Raw genomic sequence first — 22,277 nt, forward strand, 5'->3', positions numbered from 1 at the left:
GGCTTCCTGGCCACTCTGGGGACCGTGGCCATGGCAGCGTCCTTAGACACCTGTCTCCAAGGCTCGGCAGAAGGGGGAGGTGCCGGGCCCTGACGGCTGATGTCCAAGCACCAGCCGGGATGAACCAGCCCCAGGCCCCAGTGAAGGAAAACAAGACGAGGTTTTCAGTAAGATGATCTTATACTATTTCAAGGACTGTAATATTTTCCTCAAATCGTGTACCTCCAATTTTTTCGAGGAAAGGGTGTTGAAATTCCGTTACAGTGTTTCTACTTGTTAAATTAGAAGCAGCAACCGGCTGGGTGCGGTGACTCAAGCTTGTAATCCCAGCACTTAGGGAGGCCAAGGCGGGCGGATTGCTTGAGCTCCGGAATTGGAAATCAGCCTGGGCAATATGGCAAAACCTCGTCTTTGCAAAAAATACAAAAATTAGCCAGGTGTGGTGGCGCACGCCTGTGGTCCCCACTAGTAGGGAGGCTGAGGTGGGAGGATCGGCTTGAGCCCAGGTCAAGGCTGCAGTGAGCTATGATGGCGCAACTGCACTCCAGCCTGGGTGACAGACCGAGACCCAGTCCCAAAGAAAAGTAGAAAGCAGCAACCCAACTTGGCCCCCCAAATGTTGGAAGGTATCTTTGCTTATCTTTGCATTCTCAAAGGCAGGTAACATTAGTGCCCTATACATGGACACAGGCATGGTAGTCCCTGCAGGCAGGGGTAGGGGGGAAGCTGCAGCCTGTCCCAAAGTTCTAGAGATGCTGGTAGGAGGCCAAGCTCTGCACCCTAATATCCTCCAGCTGTGCCCTGTGTGTATCAGAGTAAAGTCACATCCTTGAGACACCACATATCAGCAGAGCTGTTAAACACAGGCACAGTGAACTTGGGAAAATGTAACTATAGGCACCCTCCAGCACAGCTGAGTGTCAGATACTTCCACTGACATGCTGTGTTTTAGTTCTCACAACTCTGGGGTAGGTATTTTCACCCCCCAAATGGGGACATGTGCACAGGAGTGAAGAGATGAGCTCAGAGCCACACAGCTGGTGGGTGGCAGGCCTGGGTTCAACCTCATCCTGCCCTCAAAGCCACTTCGCCCACGGCCTTTTGTTGGGGAGGGGAGTGTATTCTGCACCAAGCTTTTGCCAGGAATCCCTGCTGGCTCTGAAACTGGCTCTGGACTGACTGTAGTCTTACAGGCTGGAAGGAACCCTTGGTTTGCTCTGTGAGATTGCATGTCTTAAGGTGTAGCTGTTTCTTCATTTGTGAAATTAAGCAGATATGGGTAAGATGACCTATTCCAAAGTAAAAAACTAGAAAACCAAAGTCTTAGCCTACAGTTTCAGGGAAGAGGGGGAACTAAAAGATGATCAGTTTATAGTCAAGGGAGAACTATTTTTTTGGAGTCAGCAACAACCAGCTAGTAAGGCAGCCGGGGGCCAGGGCCACAGGGTGGGCTGCCACACACACACACAGCTCTGAGCCTCTGGTATTTTGTTAAGGTGGGGGTAGTCACTGAGATCTGTGCTATGGAGCCTCCTACGGAGGGCTGCTTTCTAGGCCAGGTAAAGTCTGGGTGAGACAAGATAACGTTCCTTAACGTGGCCCTGAATGAATAAAATGTGGAGGTCCTCCGAAATGCAGCAGCAGGCTAGCAGGTGGACTTCAAGGCCCAGTGCCCTGTCCTGTCTCCCTGCATTGCGGCTGTTGGGGTCTAGGTCTTTCTGGCTAATCCACAATCCAGGAAAGGGCTGATTTGGCTGTGAAGGTCCAAATGAGAAAAGATTCTCAGACTGGTTTGTGCAAATGTTTTTTTTTTTTTTTATTTCCACATTTATATCACAAGGTGTCCACTTACTGGACCAAATAGCAAAGTTGCTCCCTTCTGCGTCCTGAGAACACAGAAGTCTAGGTACTGTACATTCACTAAGGCTCCTTGTTTTTGCAAATCGCGTTTATGACAAATAACCATAAGGCAAACGAATCTAAAGGAATGGTTATGAGTGTTTCCAGCGTACAGACAGGTCTTCCCCCTCGCCCCACAGTACAGCATAAAACCAGTAGCACCCACGGTAACTTTTGTGTTGTTTTGGGAGGACTCTAGAAAGGTGAAGTTTTCTAGATGTGTATAGGAAGGGAAAAAAGAAAGGGAGGAAGAAAGGAAAGGTTTTTTTTTGTCTGGTGGTCTGATGGAAGTTGTTAAAATAAACATGAAAAAACTTAAATTTTTGCAGCATTTCTTTAAAAACGGGGTTATAACTGAAACCAGATATAAACAGGTGGCTGCCCATGGAGTGTGGGTCACCCTGGCTGGCCAGCTGGCCCGCCTGCCCAATGCCAGTGGCTCACTACAGCTGAGAAGCTTCTGGCACATGACGGACAACACTGACCTGACAGTGGCTGAGTAGGGAGCAAACAGAGGCAGCATGGCCCACTGTCTCACAGACACTCAGGGCCAAATTAAAGAACAGAAAATGCAAGAGAAATGAGATGCGTGCTTCTGTTGCTGTGTTAAAGGTAACCTCTCCACAGGTTTTCTGTGCCTGCCTGCAACTGAGGTCCCAGCCTTCAGGTGCTGGAAAGTGTCCGCACCTCTTCAGGGGTGAGGGACTAACGCTTTTTATAGCTGGTTTGCTATAGAGTTCTGAACTCACTTTGCCGTCCTTCCTTCCACGCGGTCCTTCCTTCGCAATTTTGTTAGTAAACTGGTAGCAGCATTTCACAAAAGGAGAGTTTTGAGGGAAGAGTGCAGAGAGACCGCGTGACTCCCGCCCCCTCCCTCCTGCCCGGGCTGGACTCCCCGAGTTCCCAGCACAGGAGGCAGCTGGGCCCCGGCCACCCGCCCACCTGCCTGCCCGCCTGCCCGGCTTCTGCAAGATGGGAATGCACTTCCTGGCTGACGGGCCGGTCAGTCCAAACAGACATAAGGCAGAATGTTCAAGCGCCCGTCATCGCCGTGCGGATCAAGCGATATGCACTGCGTCCAGTCATACCAGTTACCCTGTGTGTCCTGACACCCATTCACCCCCGGCCACTGGCTGGCCTGGATTCTGTCGAGATCGTCCTGTGTGATATCCCGGGTCAGCCCGGGGAGGTCTGTGGGCGGGCTTTGAGGCACCAGCACGTGCAGCTGCCTGGCCCCTTGCCGGGTGCTCTCCTCCTGCTTCAGGTACTCAGACATGAAGTGGTGAGCCCCCGGGGTCTGCGCGCCCGACGATGAGAGCAGGCTGCTCTGCCGGCTCAGGTAGGACTGGATGATCTCGTTGCGTGACAGCTCCTTCCAGTTCGTCTGTTCAAAGGGGCTCTGGAGGCTGGCCTTGGCCTCCTGCTTGTCCAGCTCTGTCCTGGACTGCTGCTCCATGTGCACAGGGCTGTCTGCCCGCACTGGCTCTTTCTGGGTCAGAGGTTTGATCTGTCTTGTCATGGGGTCAAAGGTGAGCTTCCGCTCTTTTAACCGGACAGGCTTGACGCCCGCCTCAGCCACCTGCCCGTCCAAGTTAACCGTGTAGTCTCGAGGCCGGTACCTCTTCTTCTTTTTACTGTCCGAGCCCCCTGAGGAGGCAGCGTCACTGTCCGCCTTGGAGGAGTCTGGGGAGAAGCCCGCCCGGGACAGGAGGGGCTCGGCTGGGGACAGCCCTGCCTTGCAGCCCGGCCCCGCCAGCCGCTGGTGGCTTTCCGGCTGCTCAAGCCAGCGCACTGGGCTTTCCGCACTGGGCAGCAGCTCAAGCCGCCGTACAGGGGGTGTGGACGGTTGTGCCAGTGGAAGCGGTGATGGCACCTGTGTGGCATCGAGCGCCTGGGGCCGCGGTGAGGGGCTGGGCACGGAGCCCTTGGGTGCATACAAGCTCTGCTGCCGGGCAAAGGAGCCCTCATGCCGTGAGTTCCGAGGACTGAAAGAGCAGCGAGGGGGCCCCTTGGGGTGGGGAGGCCCCGGAGTCTCATCCACCCTGTCCAACTGCTGCAGCACCGAAGCCTTTGGCTGCAAGCAGGGTCCAGGGGGCTTGCCCAGGCCCGGGGAGCTGGTGTGCGGCCGCACAGCGTTGACGGGGATCTTGCCACTGTGCTTGTCATTCTCGCCACGCTCCAGGCGACCGCCCTCTGGGCCTGCATGCCCACTGCCATCCAGGGAGCCAGGGAAGCTCTCTGGACTCCCACTGATCCCATTGGTGGGGAGGGGGGATGAGTTGGGGACCAGGGGATCGTGGCTAGCTTTGGAGACCTTAGGTGGCGGCCCTGGGTGGCCGAGGTCACGCTGGTCACCCCGGCGCTTGCGGCTGCCCAGCCTGTCCAGCCGCTGCCCGGGCAGCCTCTGGAGGTCATTGCGGCTCTTCAGGTCATGGATGCTCCTGGGCGGGCCAGCCGCCCCCACCTCCGGCCGGCAGTTGTGTGCACCCCCGTTGGCAGAGCCAGTGGCCCCCGCCAGCCCCCGCAGCGCTGCCTCATGCTGGTGCGCTGGCTCGATGAGCTTCTGCCAGCTCCGCAGCAGCTTCTTGGCCCGCTTGGCGAGCTCCTCGTTCTTGGTTTTCTTGCGGACGTCGTTGATGAGCTTCCCAAGTCGTGTTTCCTACAACCAGAAAGAGAGATGATGACATACTTTCGGGACAGGGACTTCCTCATGAGCTGAGCCAGAAATGGTGGGAAGTGTCCCTGACAATGAAATGACCCAGTTCCCACTGAGCCCTAAACTGCCAGCTTCCCTGGCACAAAACTTCTGGGGATTTCCGGTCCTTTGTGACAATATAAATTCTGAAACCTAGTCCCCAGACCTTCAGGGTCCCAGGTGGCTTCTCAGCAGTGCTGTCCCGCAGGCTCCTGGTGCCAGGGGGCTGTGGATTGTCAAGGCCACTGTAAGGACACTGCCAGGGAGGCTTTCTGGATGAGAGGGTGCGGTGGCCAAGGCGGCAGCACAGAGGGTCTGCTTCAAGTGGAGGGTTGGGGACGATTGCCTCTCACTGGAGCCTCCCCCAAGCACACCTCTCCTGATGTCCCCATGTGCCCATGAAGTGTGCTGGGCATGTAGGATGGGATTAATGCCACTTGGTCACTGCAGTGCCCACGGGACAGCAAGATCACGGGGCACAAGCTGTGAGGGCACACCGCCTCTCTTGGTCCTCTGAAGCAAAGACACATGCTCCTAGAAGCTGGGGAAGGACCTGGGTTGGTGCCGTCCCCTGTCCCCCATTCTGCACTCCCAAATGCTGGGGTCTGGGATACTCACCTCAAGTGCCTCTTTGGTAATGGGGTATTTCTCCAGGCTGGAGATGACTTCCAGCACCGCCACCATGTTCCGGATCTGTGGAAATAAAGAAAAAGCCATTTGTCAGGTCCCTGCCCTTCTCCCCTGGGAGGCTGGGACACCCTACCCCAGCCTGCTCCAGTCTCTCCCCAACCCCAGAGCAAGAGGAGCTGGCAGCACTGAAGCCCCCACTCCATGTAGTCTCCTACCTGCTCCCCGGGCCAACCTGGCACCCAGCACCCAGTGCTCATCCTCACCCACTGTCCGACCTCCAGTGTGTGGTGTGCGGTTGGCTCCAAACCCTCCAGTGTACATGGTACATATCCACCCAACTGCTGAAACCCAGGATGCTTGTGAAACAAGAGCTGCTCCTGATACTTAAAATGACCTCTACTCTGCCATCTGATGGGAGTGGGAGAGGAGATACTGAAGAATTCATCGAATAAAATCCACCAAGCTTAAAAGATCAATACATAGGCTGGGCGCGGTGGCTCACGCCTGTAATCCCAGCACTTTGGGAGGCCAATGAGGGCGGATCATGAGATCAGGAGTTTGAGACCAGCCTGGCCTACATAGTGAAACCCCAGCTGTACTAAAAATACAAAAATTAGCTGGGTGTGCTGGCATGCGCCTGTAGTCCCAGCTACTCGGGAGGCTGAGGCATGAGAACCGCTTGAACCCGGGAGGCAGAGGTTGCAGTGAGCTGAGACCACGCCACTGCACTTCAGCCTGGGTGACAGAGCGAGACTCCGTTTAAAAAAAAAAAAAAAAAAAAAAAAATTCAATACACAATAAGCCAGTCAATTCGAATCCAAAGACACCATAAAGAGAGCAGAAAGTCACAAAGTGGGAGAAGGCATAGGCCACAAGCCCCAAGGAGCTGTATCTGGAACACACAGAGAATGCCTGTGCAGCAGTACAGCTGACCAGGAGCCCGGCGCACAGTGGCTACAAGACAGGAACAGACACTGTGCAATGAAATGTCAGCACTAATGCTCAGCTTCTCAGCTTTATCAATAATTACGAAAACTCAAACTGAACCCACAAATGGATACATGATACACGCACCCCACTGACAATAGTAGGTACTTCTGGGGGTACAGCCAACTTTGGGGACTGCTGGACTTTGTCTGACAGAGTGAAACATGAACACATCCCATGACCAAGTAATCCCTCCCTTTTAGGATCTTGCTAGGAGCCACACCTTGTTCTAAGCACTTCCCACACATTACTAACTCCTTTAATTGTTACAAGAATTCCTACTGCTCAACCGCCACCTCTAGCAGCTACAGGTTTCTGGTGGGCTGGCTGGCAGGCGGGAACCCAGGGGCCCTGAAGAAACCACAGTGAGTAGATTACACAACTCCCCCCCACCCCTACCCCAACATGATAAAGGAGTTAAGCGGGCACATGATACAAATTAAAACAGCATAAAAGGGCACACAAGGAAATGGGCATCTCTGACCCAGCCACTGTAGCATTACCTTGCATTTTTTCCAAAAATATCCCTTGTGTATACAGGCGTATACATCTACACTTGTCACATATTTCAAAACCAAACTGACCGTGGTTCTTCCCTTTTCTGACTTAACATCAGCAATGTCCAGCCTCAAACAGAGCCCCTCATTTGGCTCACCATCCCTTCCAGATGGGGAAGGCCTGACTTGACTGTTTGACACTTAGGCACTTTCCGTTCGCCATTACAAAACAAGGCTGCAACTGACGGCAGTGACAGTCTTGACTCTGGGGTAGTGCACAGACAGCCGCAGAGGGGCCGGGGCTTCACATCCATGCAGGGTGGTCACCTCGCCCCCAGGGAGGCTGCTCCATTCCATTCCCACCAGGCCACATCCTTGCCAAGACTGCGTGGCATGAGTTTCCATAACACGATTGTAAACTCAGCATCTTACACAGCACACATTTATCATCTCAGGCTCTAGGGCTCAGAAGTCAGGTCTCGGTCTCACTGGGCTGGGATCCTCTCTGGAGGATCCATTTCCTGCTCCTTCAGGTGTTAGCAGAGTTCAGCTCTTATTTATCTATTTTTTTGAGACGAAGTTTTCCTCTTGTCACCCAGGCTGGAGTGCAATGGCATGATCTCAGCTCACTGCAACCTCCACCTCCTGGGTTCAAGCAATTCTTCTGCCTCAGCCTCCCGAGTAGCTGGGATTACAGGCGCCTGCCACCACGCCCAGCTAATTTTTGTATTTTTTTAGTAGGGATGGGGGTTTCACCATGTTGAAGGCTGGCCTGGAACTCCTGACCTCAGGTGATCCGCCCTCCTTGGCCTCCCAAAGTGCTGGGATTACAGGCGTGAGCCACCGCGTCCGGCCCAGAGTTCAGCTCTTTACACTGCAGGAATGAGGCCCCTTTTCTTGCTGGTTGTCATCTGAAGCCATTCCCAGCTTCTGGAGGGCACTGCATCCAGCTCACAGACCCTCCCCCTTATGCCAGCTACAGGCTGACTTCTCGCCCAGCATCTCTCTGACCCAGCCAGGATAGGTGCCATCTCTAAGGACTCCCTGACTAGGCAGGGCCTGCTCAGATGATCTCGGATCATCCCCCCATCTCCAGGCTGTTCCCTTAGTCACATCTGTCATGTACAGTACCACGTGCCTGGGCTCCAGGACTAGAATGTGGACGTCCTTGAGGGCTGTTAATTCTGCTGGCCTCATGGATTCTGGCTTTTCTACTCTTCTGCCCCACTTCCAGGGCAAGGCAGCCACTGCCCCTCCCTTCCTTCCCCTGTGTTGTCTCCTCTGGGTGCAAAGTTGCAGAGTGACCACAGAGCCACGACAGCAGTCCCCGCAGAGCTCCCACAAAGCTGCCCCTCTGCCAATGGGCCCATTTGCTCCTTGGCAACAACAGCCTTGCCTTGCAATGTTCTCATTCAGGGCTCCAAATGACCCTGAAAACCCTGCTTCGAGCTGCATCATGGTGGGGGTGGGCGGGTGATGTGAGAGGAGATGCAGTCGTGTCCGCACTCCTCATGCAATGGGCAGGGATCAGTGCTGGGGAGGACTGCGCCGTTAGGAGGCCAGTCCCAGACAGATAGCAAGGCCAACCACTCCCTGGCCTAGGCACTCCAGCACCGACTCAGTCCCTGGGCTTGCCACATGGCTTCACCTCCACCCTGCTGACCTCACCCTGGTATATTTGGAGCCTTGGTTCCCCACATACTCCTGAAGCAGCAGTCTTTGCAGAGCAAAACACTGCCCAGGCCCAGCTAGCCTGGTAGCACAAAGTGTTCTTGTCCTTGGGCAGACACCATCCTGCTGCCAGAAAGGAGGGAGGAGACACAACACCTGGGCAACCCCAGGGTCTGGCACTGAGCTGGTGCCCCAGAAATCACTGCTGAACCAACAGCCAGCCCCAAGAGTCTCCTGGAAGCTGTGTGGGAGCTGGGGACACCAGGCGAAGGTCTGAGGGCCCTGTGACTGGGTATCCTCACCCCTGGCCCCTCCCCTGCCTCATGAACCACGCTTAAGTGTGTGCAGAGAGGCCTTGAGCCTCTAGGAGCCCCAAGGGAAATGCTACATCCTTGGCAGTCCCCTTTCTGTCCCCAGAGTGTGAGCCGCTCACCAGAGGAGTAGAGGAGCCCGTCTGCCGTACCTGTAAGGTGCTAGAAACCTACAATCCTACGCCGTAAACAGATGAACTCTGCCAACACCTGGCGGGGCAGAAAACGGATCCTCCAGAAAGGAGCACAGCCTGCTGCTGCCTGGATCCCAGCCCAGTGAGACTGGACCTGACTTCTGAGCCCTAGAGCCTGAGATGATAAATGTATGTTGTATAAGACACAGAGAGAGGGTGAGTGCCCAATGCGGCCACTCCCTGGGGCCAGCAGAAGGCACTCAGTGATGTCAGCAGAGCTAAGGATGGGGGCAAGGTGAGACTGTCCTGCCCTGCGACCTCTGGGGCCTTGATGTCAAGCAGCCTGAGCACTGTGTGGGGAGCGCCACCTGAGCATTCCAGACATAGGCCTCCCAGGCCCAGGAGGCAGACACTGAGCAATGCAGCTAGGAATCCCTGCAAAGGGACTGGCCCGGACCTCTTGCCCCCAAGCCCAGGCACATTGAGCCAGAATGCTCCACAGATCCTCTTTATAGATGGCCACGGTCTGTCCCAAGGAACACTTGGCACCTAATTGGTGTTGGTCCCATAGGAGCAAAACATGAGCTGGCTTCTGACCCTGGCCCTGGGGACCCTGCCTTAACAAGCAACTCACCCCCCACCCAGGAGTGGCAGGTCTCCCACTCTCACGGAGGTGGCCCTGTGGGTGGCAGAGGCGCCAGGACTTGTATGTCGCTGAGGGGAGGCTCCCACTCTGACTCCAGGCCTGAGAAGTCCAGCATGAACCCTCAGGGCAGGGAGGCAGGCCACAGGGTGAGGGCAGCACGCATCTAAGGTGGCCTCCCAGGGAGGTCAAAAAAGGATGTGGCAGAACGAGCTGTGTCCATCTGGGCTGGAGACTGACCTCCATGCTGAAAAGCAGAAAAGAGCTGGAGAAGAATGGGCAGGGAGCTGGGCAGGGAGCTGGCCAGACAGCACCAAAGTCTTACGGCAGGGGAGGGGCCAGAGGTAAGGACATTGGGAGGAAAAACAGACCCAAAAGACCCCAGGCGGCTCCTTCACAAGCTGTCTTCTATCCCCCTTAGCCACTGCCCCCCCAGACCACCTGCCCTTGCCCTGTTTCTGGGATGCCCTTGGCACCTGTCCGTCTATCTGGGGAAGTACACTAGATCCTAATCTCAACACAGACACAGTTTTGACTCCACATGGGAAGCCACTCCAGAAGACAGCCTCACAGGATGGCTTTAGGGCAGCTCTTCGGGCTTGCCAGGGCCACGTGGCCTGATGGCCAATTGCAGCCTCTTGCTGTCAGGAATAGCCTGGCACATCTGAGGCCCCCTCATCCTTTGGATTCTCCCTTGGGATTTGTTCCCAGTCGAAAAAAGCCTCTCAAAACACCTGCCAAGTGGCTTTCCCAAAGCGGCAGGAATCCCATCAGGAAGTGCAGCCTCTCACTTCTCCACTAGGGACCCCTCAATAGATGTAGATGGGTCTGACCTTCCTTAACCACCAGCGAAGACAGGCGTTGCCTCCCCTTTCTACCAACACGGCTGCCCCTGCCCACTTCACTTGCTTCAGTTTGGCCTCTTCATTGCTGCAGGAAGTGCCTGTGAAGGGCAAGGGTGTTGAGTGGGGGTGGGGGGTGTTGACAGCAGAACCTCCATGCAGCTACTAGGAGAAGGGCAGGGGTAAATGCAGCAGGGAGCACTCTGGAAGCAGGTGGGACCTCCCTGAGGTGCCTGCTCCAAAGGCAGGCAGGGCAGGAAGTTAGCAGGTGGGACCAGGTGTGGCACAGGTATACCTCTAGGTCCAGCCCAGCCACTGGGGACATGAATGTTGATGGAACTGACTCCACTGTCACACCGAACACTTTCAGGTCTTAGAATGGAAATCCATGAGGCATGATCAGGTACACATAGGCCAATAGGAATGTGAATGTTAACTTGTCCTTCTGGAATCTCAGAGAAACCAAGTGGGGAGGCCTGGTCTCAGGCCACAGGCATCACAGCTAGCATAGATACCGAGGAAGAACGGTTTGCATCCAGGCAGAGGGTGAACCGGGGACCACCAGCACAGCCCTCAGCACACAGGTGCCCCACACCTCAGGGATGCCCCAGGAACACACGCATGGGGGCATGGAGGGGACAACTTCTCACCCAAGACCACAGGAGGTCTGGCTGTCCCAGGGCTCTTTGTGGTCATCCTTCTATATGAGAACTTAGAAAGGCTTCCACGGGCGTGGTGATGTGTACCTGTAGTCCCAGGTACTCAGGAGGCTGAGGCAGGAAAATTGCTCAAACCCAGGAGGCGGAGGTTGCAGTGAGCCGAGATCGCGCCACTGCACTCTGCCTGGGCGACAGAGCAAGACTCTGTCTCAAAAAACAAACAAATGAAAAAACGAAACAAAACACCCAAAAACCCAAAACAAAAAAAAAAAAAGAAAGGCTTCCAGAAAGGCTGGCACCTTTGTCCCTGGAGAGCCCCACAGCCTGTGCTAAGCCACAATTCCAGCCAGCCTAACTGGTGACATGTGCTGTTCAGCTCACAGGAAATGTGAGGAAGGAGGCGGGGCTGGACACGCACAGAGACAGCCTGAGGGAGGGGCCGGCACCCCTCAGAAGCAGCCTGGGTCAGACGCCTGGAGCTGCGTGAGACACCTCATTCTCCCACACCCTGGGAGTAGTGGGGAACCCTGTGTGCCACTTCGCAGCACGCCACGCTCCATGTGAGCTATTAAAGACCCACCATGCAGCCTCATCTTTCAGTGACATGTTCCTGAAGAAATAATACAATCTGGAATTTGCTACAGAATCATCCCGTAGGGTGAGTGACAGGAGGGGGACAGGTAAAACAAAGTCACATGGCTGTAAGCAGCTATCTACTGAAGCAGGATGGTTACCTTTCTCTACTTTTATGCTTGAAATTTGTCACAAATAAAGATGAGAAAATACATCTATTTCCTAGCATTTGTTTGGGAGAGTTCACCGATCTAGAAGGACTGGCAGCCATCTAAAGGGGAAGTGAGCAAATAGCTGTTTCCACCTCCTCATAGTGGCTTCGCTGTCCACTGTCTGGCCCCTGAGTGAGGCAGAAAGGGCCAAGGGCTGGGTAGGATGCCACCTCCCTCCATGTGAGCCTGTCTCAAGTCTCAAGCCTTCTAACCGATTCGAACTGCACAACACCATCTATCTGGTGAGACCTGAGGAGACCCTCACCAAGCTCCCCTACCCTAGTACTGGGCTGCTGCTTAACAGACCTGGTGCGGAAACAGCAGGCACCCCTGGGGCTGGAGAGGGGAGCTCTGAGTGCCCGTGCCAGCTGTCCACCCCGGTCCGACTCTCAGGTATCCTCATGCCTCTCTTCTAAAGGAAGCCACAGAGAGCCCGAACCAGGGGTACGCGCTAGGTCGACAGTTCCTTCCTGCAGGGAGAGGCCTGACCTGCACCAGGAAGGAGCCCAGGACAGCCACCACCACAGAGAAGACAGACCCTCAAGTGGCCCAGACCAGGAGGGAGGAGTTGGCAAGAAGGGGCGGGGGCTAGGTCACTCTCTCCCAGAAGGGGAGAAACATAACAATGAGCCAACAGTAACCCAGGGAAGGGACAGCCGTCACTCCACACGCTGCCCAGCCCCAGTCAGCAATGCCTCCCTCCCATCTGTGATCCACATCCTATGGCTCTGGGCACAGCTGAGTCATACATAGGACACGGCCACTCAGAACTTTCTTTCCATGGTTTCCCCGAAAGGCCAGCCGGCAGCACTCCTCTGTGGCCCTGTGAAACCCAGTGACACCTCTGACCTCTCCAGAGTCCAGAAGACTTGACTCTTGACTCTTCTGAAAACCTACCTACGACAGGGCGCGTGGAATCACCTTTCAAACCAAACTCCTGTTGGTAAATATTTTAATTGGGCCGCGGCATGCGTCCGAGTTTTTCTTCTGTGAAGAGGATCACTGGGTCTGAGTGCAAAGCTGGGGCCTGCTCAGTGGAGTGGACCCGCTACTGACCAGCCTCTTCCTCGCTTTATTACAGGGGTGCGTAGGTAAAACCCCTAGGCCTTGAGTAATTACTGCTGGGGATTTCCAGCCCTGGTCTGAAACAAGGAACTGAGACTGAGTTTTGAGTCCCAGCAGCCCCTTGCCTTGCCTCTCCATTTTCTCCACATCTGAACTGTTCCCACCCCGCCTGAGATCCTCAGCCTCTTGGGAGTGCAGCTGTGGTGGCAAAGGGGAAACCCTGTGCTGCCCAAGGTCTGACCAACCAATAGAACCAAGGGTGCCGAGCCTGGGCACACAGCTCGCACAGGACCATCACTGGTGGGTTGCCCTTGGGCCAAGTTCTTTCACTTCATCCTCATGACCATGCTCTACAGATAAGGCAACTGAGGGCCAGGAAGGTAATGGAGGTCCCGGGTAGACCACACAGCTAGAAGACGGTGAGGCCTGGCCTTCCACTAGCCTGACATGGCTACGAAACACACAGGGCCCATCTGGTGCTTTGAGTGGGTGGGGTGAAGGGTACCAGGTGCCACCAGCCTGTGGTGATGTCGGCACTCTGCAAAGACTCTCCTGGCGTGCCCCTGCAGTGAAATGCACAGGTTACAAACAGTTCCTTGAACCCACACAGGGCCACCTCCACAGCGTCCATGTTGTATCTGCCTTGTCCCCAGGATGCCCGAGAGGCAGGGCCAGGGTGACCCACGCACGCAAGGGCCACCATAGCAGGACTTCAGATGGCACTGGAGCCCGCTCCCCACCGGGCTGGCCCCGGGAACAGTGCACATGGAGCACGGACTGCAGCAGTTCTGTACTCCCCCACCTCAGTGTCTGGCCAGCCTTCCTGACCACCCTGGACAGTGGGCAGCACTGCCCTGGCAGCCTGTGGGCCCACACTCGTGTCCCATAGCCCACATAACCTGCTTCTCGGGCTCAAAACAGCCCCTGCTGAGGCCTCAGTGGCAAAGCACCTGTAAAAAATGGTTCACTTTTAAAACCAACAATGGGGAAGTTGTCGGGTTTTTTTTTTTTTTTTTTAATGCAGAATGGTCTAGACAGTAATTTACAAAAACTACTTAGCTCAAAAGACTGTGGAAGTGTTCATCAGCAAGCAAGCTGTCCTTCCAAACCCAAACACGCCACAGATGGCACCCAGAAGCAGACAGTCTGCCTTCAATGTGCTAAGCATTCTAATGCCGTCCGCGGCTGAGTCACCTCGCCCACCCCCCAACCCCCAACACACAGTCGTGTCTGCTGAGGACACACGGGTGAATCAAACAGGGCTTTGCTGGGAGAGTGTGTGTCTGTGATTTGGTTCCCGCCACACCAAGTCTTCCTGCTTCTGACAAACTCTGCACGTGTTCCCAGGCAGCTGGGAGCCAAACTGCCTCTAGTGCAAGTCAGTGCAAGAGGCGGCACCTGTATCCCCCGAGGAGTGCTGCTGTGCTCACCCTCGGGCAGTCGTCACCCTGCACTCTCCACTCAGTCTCTTGGGGCTGGTGCAGGTCCACCAGGCTCTGCCTGGTGAAGACACCTTCCTCTGAGAGGACCTCATGGGAGCCTCAAACCCCAGGGGCAAAGCCTCAAGTTTACAGCGTCTCAGAAGAATGACACTGGGAGGAAGAATGACACTGGGAGGAACAATGATGGGAGGGTGCATGTCTCAGCCACAGCCACCAAGTTCACCACTTGAAAAACACTTCCTGCTGGGGCCCTCCTGCTACTCCCGGGAGCAGCCGGCCACCTGAGTGGTCTGTCATGTCCATGTGGCCCTCCCTGTTGTGCAGCCAAAGCTTCTGTAATGCTTGCTCGAGTATGCAACTGCACGCTACAACTTGGCCCAGGGGACGGGAAATGCTACCTGAGCACAGGCAGCACGCGGAGCCCTGACTGAATCCCAAGAGCAACTCAGAAAGAGGAAGCCCAGGACTTGGAGCAGAAGTGGGAGCTCCATCAGTAGGCATGCCTGACCTCTGCAGCGAGAGAAACCTGCAGATGAAGCCAGGAGGCAGGCAGTGCTGCTCTCCACAGCCACTGCCCCCACAGCATCCTTCCCTCCCACTTTCTGTTTTAGCAGCTCTTCCCAACCAAACTACCAACCTAGACTCTCCTGACCTCTGCTTCAGGTCTGCAGAACTTACAATTCTTACTGCCATTTGGCCCTTTGTGAAGGCACAAGAGCTCTCAAAGCTCATCTGTAAATTGATTCGTTGCTACACGGATAGAAGTGGAGCAGTGGGAAGCCAAGCAGAGCCCTGGTGATAGCACGCTGGGTGGGGGCTTCTCCCTCCCAGCCTCTCTCTTCCAGGAGCAGCCGATAAGAATGCCAGCTGCAGAAGACTGGAAATGACCCAACATCCTCAGGGGAAACACACACACAGTGCTCGGCCCATATATGTTCTGCCAAAGACAGAGCCCAAATAAGAACGAGCCAGCTTTTCAGGAATCAACAGGGAACAACCTTCAAGAGACTGCCAAGCACAGAGATGCATACAACAGCACACCCTGTGCCGCCGCCTGGAAGAACCTAGCTGAGGCTGGGCAGACAAGGACCTGACGGTGGAACCATGCTTAGCTGTAGCAGGGGACTGCACCTGGCATCCAGCACTGACGCAAGACCCATCACTGATTGGAACCCAGTTCCTCCTCAGAGAGCATGAGAAAACCACAAGATGGTATCTGCAGATCATGAATGGTGTGCTGGAGACCACGCCCCAAGGGGACAGGCCACGAGGGCTGGCACACTGCACTTTCTGCTGGGTTGCTCTGTGGTCTGTAAGATCTGTTCAGGCAGGGCAGTGCCCAGCACGGCACCTGGAGGCAGCCTCAGAGGCCCACTGAGAGAGGAAGCCGAAGGAGAGCAGCCCCTCGCCTGTCTGTCCCATTGGGCTGCTGTAAGATCCTGAGAACTAATGACATTCTAGAATTCCCTGAGACAAGTCATCAAATGCTCTCTGAGCACTGACTGCACACAGGTGCTCCACCAAACTCCAGGCCCACTGGATGCTGGGAGGGGGCGTTAGGATCCCTGCGTACTGACCCAGAGGAATAGACAGAGACAGCCAAGGTCAAGAACAGAAGCAACAGATAAAATGCCACTGAGGCTCTCACCCAGGCTGCCAGGAAACCCCAGGGGAGGACTACACTTGGCTGAGGTCCAGGGCCACCCCTTCCTCCACAGCTCCTGGGCTCTATGTGGAGCTGGAGGGACAGGAGTGGACACTGGAGCCTTCTCAGTGGGTATTCCTGCAACAAGGGCCATGATGGAGAGAACCAAGGACACTGAAATCCATGGAACAGACTGGTGACTCTGTGGATCCCATGTTAACCACCATTTAAGGATGGACACTCACGCTATGATCCAGCAATTCCACTCCAGGCAGCATCAACAGAAATGCACTCAGAGCAGCTGCATTCAGAACAGCCCCAACTGAAAACAGCCCACGCGGCCACCAACAGAACGCCAAATAAATAAATTACGGTCTGTCCGTTCAATGTCGGATGAACAAACTGCTGCTACACATAACCTCAAAGACAAATCTCAAAACAATGTCGAGTCAAAGAGCCAAACACAAAAAAACACATTTTTTTTTTTTTTTTTCCTGGATTAAAAGGTCAAAAGCAGGCAAGACTTCTGGATGGTGAGAGCAGTCAGGGTAGTGGCAGGCAGAAAGTGACTAGGAGAGGACGTTGAGGATGGCTTCAGGGGAAAGGCTCTGTTTCTTGACCTGGGTGGACTGGGGTTCTCAAATGTGTTCATAAATGTTCCTTCAACTGTAAAACTTGGGACTTGTACACTTTTCTACATGTATATTTTCTAGACTATATTTGTAAAGGTTGTTAAAAATAACCTACTGTGTGTGAATTCCATGATCTTAGAGGCCACCTCATCCTACAGAAACAGATGGCGAAGCTGTCAGGGTTGTGGAGGAGGGAGAGGTGTTGGCAAAGCAGCCCCTCGCTCCCCACGGCCCAGACCCTCTGAGAGCCCCACAGAACAAGGTCTGAAAACAGCTTCAACATAAGCCCCGGCCACCTCTACAACACACAGTGATGCAATGTGCACTGTGCTTCACTGCTCACTGAGAAGCGTGTCTGCACTCTCCTGCCCTGGATGGGGCTGGGGAGGACAAGGGCACTCTGAAGCTTCCCCAGCAGGAGTACTCAGTTGATGAGTCTCGCTACTGGAAAGAGGCAGACAGGCAGCACCCACTGCCTGGGCATGGTGCCAGCACCCTGCAGGGCACTGGGGTCTTGCCATACCATGGTCTCCCCTGAGACCACAGATACCCTCCCCCCCAACCCCCAACAGGTATTAAGCCACTTTCCCATCCAAGAAGCCAGGGTGCCAGCTGGCCACAGATTAATTACTAACCTAACCTGCTACCCCATGCAGCCAGCACACACCTGCCTCCCTGCTCCACTGTGACACAGGAGACTTTAGGATGAGGCAAATCTGCATATCTACACAGTGGAAAAGGACAGTGAAGAAATTCCTCTTCTACTCCTAGTTTGCGGAGAGGTTTTATCAGGAATGGATGTCCGATTTTGTCAAATGCTTTTCCTGTATGTACTGGGATGATTATAAGGCTTTTCTTTTCTGGCCTTGTAACATGGTTAATTACACAGATTTTCAAATGTTATCTGCCTCCCCTGCTTTAATTCGACTTCCTTTCTTTGCTACCCTCATTGTGGTGGTGGTGTTACTGATGTACTTACAAGTTGAAATTTATCAAATTGTATACTTCTGATATACGCAGTTTATTGTATGTCAATTATACCTCAATAAAGCTATTAACGTCAGGCGCAGCAGCTCATGCCTGTAATCCCAGCACTTTGGGAGGCAGAGGCGGGTGGATCACCTGAGGCCAGGAATTTGAGACCAGCTTGGGCAACATGGTGAAACCCTGTCTCTACTAAAAATACAAAAAAATTAGCCAGGCGTGGTGGCGGGTGCCTGTAATCCTAGCTACTTGGGAGGCTGAGGCATGAGAATCACTTGAACCCGGGAGGTAGAGGTTGCAGTGAGCTGAGATTGCACCACTGCACTCCAGCCTGGGCCACAGAGCGAGACTTTCTCAAAATAAAAAAGTAAATAAATAAATAAAGCTATTAAAAAAAAAACAAACCTATGGAGGCAGACAGATGCAACAGGTTCTAAAAAGGCAGGAGGGATGGCAGGCAGAGAGAAGGACTGTTTCTTTGTTAGAGAGAGGGGAACCAGACGCCACCTGGATTTGTCCTCCCTGGGGATGGAGGGTGGGCCCTTTGGGGAGGCTCCTTCTCTCCCCAGTAGAAGGAGAATGACTATCATGCCTAGGATCTCAGAGGGACTGTAAGGACTGAAAGATACACTTGAGAATGCACACAAGGTACTCCCCATCTCAGACGAGACTCCTGCAGGCATCAGTAGGCACCTGCTTTTTCCTTCTGGGACACTCTGCATGCCCCCACAAACACTTGTGCACTGCATGGATTAGGCATCCTAATTGTAGCTTTGGAAAAAAGCTGTAGCTGAAGCTGGGTCACAGTGTCCTATGAGCTGTGAAATAAAATGCCAAACAGCCACCAAGCCACTTCCTAAGGCTGAATTTACACACAAACACCCTTGTATGCCTACCTGTAGGGTTTGGTCATACTGGAGACTCAGGTGAAGGAACCAACTTCCTACACTCGAGAAAAGGCCAGCGACTGCAGACATCTGCAAAGTCTTGGGCAAACAACAGTCTGCTCTCCCGAAAACACGGTGCAAGCATGATGCTGGATCCATCCTCCTGAAAGCAGCCACGCTGCGTCTGACAGATTCTTTTCCCTCCTAACTCAGCATGGTTTTCTCCTATGGGAATTAAGCTCCTACAGTGAGGAATCTGTCTGAAATCCTGACTTTTCCCCCTAGACAGCTGATCTGGATCCTTCTTATTCAAGTGTGGCCTAGGGGTCAATAGCACCGGCATCACCGGGGAGCTGCTTCGAAACGCACAATCCCCACCTCCCCCCGACCTCCTGCATCAGAAGCTGCATTCCAACAAGCCCTCAAGGGGGCCCAGTCCCACAAGGATGATGGGCAGAGGTACCAAGGCTCTGCTTGGCACCAGCTGCCAAGCTTGTGCCCAGCTGCAGCCCTGACCCCTACTTCTGTGGCCAGCCAATCAGAGGTTCCCTGGTAACACTCCTGGCACCACCTGCACCTTGCTTTACAGAGCCCCAACCAGGTGTGACATCATTCAGTCCCTCTGACAACTGTAAACCCCAAGGCGGTGTGATGTGCCCAAGTTCCGTCTGCAGGAGGGGACTGCAGAGTCCACACCACGACCCCACAGAGCCCACCAGACACAGCTGTGGGGCCCTGTCCTGTCCTATGCCAATCTCAGAGAAGGCCCCTCCCAACAATGGTGTGACAGGGTCCAGACAAATCACAACAGGATGAAAGGACAGGAAATATCCAGGCTGGTGGGGGACGTACCGCCACCAACCAGCAATGCCCATTGTCAGAGACAATGGTACCTGGCAGAGGCTGGGGAGCTCCCAGAGGATGTTAGCAAATCAGGCCACACATGTCCCTTCCAAATAGAAGTTCAGCAGCAGCAGGTCTCACCTGCTCGCCTAGGCATGACATGTGGAGCCTGTCACCAGCTCCATAACCAGTGTCCCTGCCTTCATCCACTTGGCTCCCAGAGTTCCTGGCCAAAACAGCACCTCTCTTCTTCTAAACCCCAAAGCCGGTGTTTCTAAGATAATTCTACTTCAGCTCCAACAAGGACTTGAGTAGCTTCTGCGGGCTGGACCGATGACCAGTTATTGCACTGTGGACATTTTCTAAGGGCAGATGATGGCTGTCTTGGTTCCAATCAACTGCCTTACAAACCACTGCCCTGGAATGCAACTTTTCCAAAGGTGGCATCACTCAACCCTCTGTTTTAAAAACACCAGTCAACAAAAATAACAAGTTGCACACCACCCCTCCCCAACACACAGCCGAACCTCCCACAGGACTGGCCGAATTCTGTAGGTGGACCATGCAGGCAACTGACGCCCACCAATCCAAACACCAGCACCTGGCCCCCAGGAGGGCCACCAGCCCATGCCTGCAAGGAGAAAAGAACAAATCCTCCTACGGCCCTCAATAACATCTCACAGACCCAACAACCTGATGCCGAGGTGCCTATCCGAAGTCACTGCATATTTCATTGACACCCTCTGTCCCAGACTGTGCAGAGGGCAGGGCTAAATCACCACCTCACCATTCACCAGGTCTGGAAAGCAAGCCTTTTCCAGCAAGGGAGAGGTGGGGAGGGACAAGAGAGCTCCTCCCCTGGTCATCTGGCTCACAGAGCTCCTCCCCCCACCTGCCCACACATCTGCTCAGACTTTCTTTAGCCCTCACTATCTGCAACACACCTGCTTTCTCACCTGCGGTCCAGCCTCCACCTACAGGTCTGCTCCTCAGGTGCAGGGACCTTGGTTTTGTTCACTGTTGCCTCCTAAGTGCCTAGAACAGTGCCTGGCAAGTAGCAGGTACTTGATAAATGCAAATGATGGGAGGATGAAGTCCCTCATTCACAACTGCTGGCCACCATGTTTACTCCAATATCACAAACATCTCAGGGGTCTCCCTCTGTGGCAAGTCAACACCTAGAGAGCAAATACACTTCGTCCCATTGTCAGCTGTCACCTGCACTGGCCATCCCAGAGGATCATGAGAACACAATGACTCTCGGTGGTCCTCACAAAGCTCCAAAGTCCAGGCCAAGGGTGCCATCTCTGAGTGGGTCCTAGAGATGCTGCTAGACAGAAGGTCACCTCTCCTGTCCCTCCAAAGCTGTGGTCAGTGGTGGCACTGGCTCTGCTACTCTCTCAGGCAAACGTGTTTGCTCAGCAGGGCTCAACACGTTTTGAGAGAGCCTTCGTTTTCAATGCAGAGGTCCTGGAAGTTAATATGACCACAAAAATTTTCTCCAGTTTACCTTCTTGGCAACCCTAAAGCTATTCCAAATGGTTATATAAGGAAGGAGAAGGGAAGCCACGTGAGATTTTTGCAAAGCCACGAATTAAAGCAATGTGGAAATTAAACATAACAATCCACTGTGGTAACTCAGTGATGGAATTATCCATACAGTGGTGGCACAGCGTGGCAAGGCAGGGAGAGTGGAAGCTTGCTGGTAGAAGCCTGTGCTATCTGCTGGCTACAGTGAAGGCACACTCAAGGGCCACCAGGGCTCCTGAGACCACTTGCCACCGAGAGCCAAATCAACCACTTCCTTCCTTTTCCACTAAGGGCTAGGCAGCCCCTGGTGGCTTTGGGGAAAGCCCAGCCACACAGCAGTGGCCCCAGTCAAGCCCCAAGTGGGGTGGAGCAGATCTCACCAGTACTTCCTGCTGTGGACCTGAACCACGCACATCTCACAAGTGCGGAAGGGGCAGCGAAACCAACCTGAGAGGCCATGATTTGGTCTGGGCTAAATGCCAGAGGACACCCTGCAGCAAGACTCGTGCTCCCTGTCACGACATGTCCAAGGCAAGGTGGGGGTCTGAGCTGGGTTCTAGGAGAGGCACTGAAGTGGCCTGGAGAGGTGGCAGACCACTGGACATGGAGAAGGTTCATTTTTCACCATGGTGAAGATGAAGAGGGGGGAAAAAACCAGAACTTTCTTCATTTGCTAACAGCACCTCATCAACATTTTAAACCTTTCTTTTTTTTTTTAACTTAAAAAAAAAATTCTGGTTTCCCTCACCTTCATCTTCACCACACAAGTGCTGACAGTCAACCACAGTCACAGAAAATCCAACAAGTGCAATTAAGAGCAGGAATGCATGTTTTTACTATACCCTACGACAGCATTAAAAAGTGCTGGCTCTGAACCCTACCTGTCACCACACCAAAACAGCTCTGCCCAGGGAACCTGTCACCAAAGCCAGGGACCCATCAGCCTGCCTCGGCCTCACCTCTCAGAGCAGTTCCTCGAACCCAGGGCTGCTCTTTCCTCCTGAACTCTGCTCCTGCCGATGGCCCCTCTACAGTCTCAACTTTCTCCACTTGGGGATCCTCAGGCCCCAACCCCAGATCCTTCCTCCCTCACTGCGAATTCACGCTCCAGGAGCAGTGGCAGCACCCCCATGTAGGAAAGCCTGCAGTCCAGGAGTCACCTCCGGTAGGCACCTCTGCGTTAGACCCCAGTTTCAAAGCCCTGAGATGGTGGACCCCAGCCCTCCTCAAACACAACTTGTGACACGCGCGCACCTCCTTCCAGCTCTGTGACTGTCTAGACAGTCTCACCACATTGGGCTTAATGCTGTGCTGACCGAGCACACTGAGGGAAGCAAGAAGGGACCTGGTGACTTGATGGTGCCCGTGCTCCTGGCCCTCGATATTGGAGGTCTCGCCCTGCCCGTGGTCTTCCTCTTCTCTGACAGCATCTACTGAGCCATGGCTGTTGTCAGATGTGTGCCCTCGTGAACCCCAGCAGCCTCAGGAGATGAGAT

At 54.2% G+C, this 22,277-nt stretch overlaps 1 protein-coding gene across 2 annotated transcripts in view; it reads right to left on the reverse strand.

Moving 5' to 3' along the window:
* Positions 1-1,791: 1,791 nt before the first annotated feature.
* The window catches only part of MED26 (mediator complex subunit 26), a 54,887-nt gene continuing 34,401 nt past the window's right edge, over positions 1,792-22,277 (reverse strand). Inside the window, exons 1-3 of one of the 2 annotated variants that reach the window (XM_017893694.1) lie at positions 12,651-13,758; positions 5,213-5,287; positions 1,792-4,558 (exon numbers count right to left, since the gene is read on the reverse strand). In XM_017893694.1, coding sequence (XP_017749183.1) covers positions 2,903-4,558; positions 5,213-5,278 — 1,722 coding nt within the window. In that variant the 5' untranslated portion in view covers positions 5,279-5,287; positions 12,651-13,758 and the 3' untranslated portion in view covers positions 1,792-2,902. Of the gene's footprint in view, positions 4,559-5,212; positions 5,288-12,650; positions 13,759-22,277 lie in introns of those variants that run through there. The other variant, XM_017893693.1, reaches the window with a different exon arrangement.

This window comes from Rhinopithecus bieti, unplaced genomic scaffold, assembly GCF_001698545.2.
Source record: "Rhinopithecus bieti isolate Rb0 unplaced genomic scaffold, ASM169854v2 scaffold_23826, whole genome shotgun sequence".
NCBI lineage: Eukaryota > Metazoa > Chordata > Mammalia > Primates > Cercopithecidae > Rhinopithecus > Rhinopithecus bieti.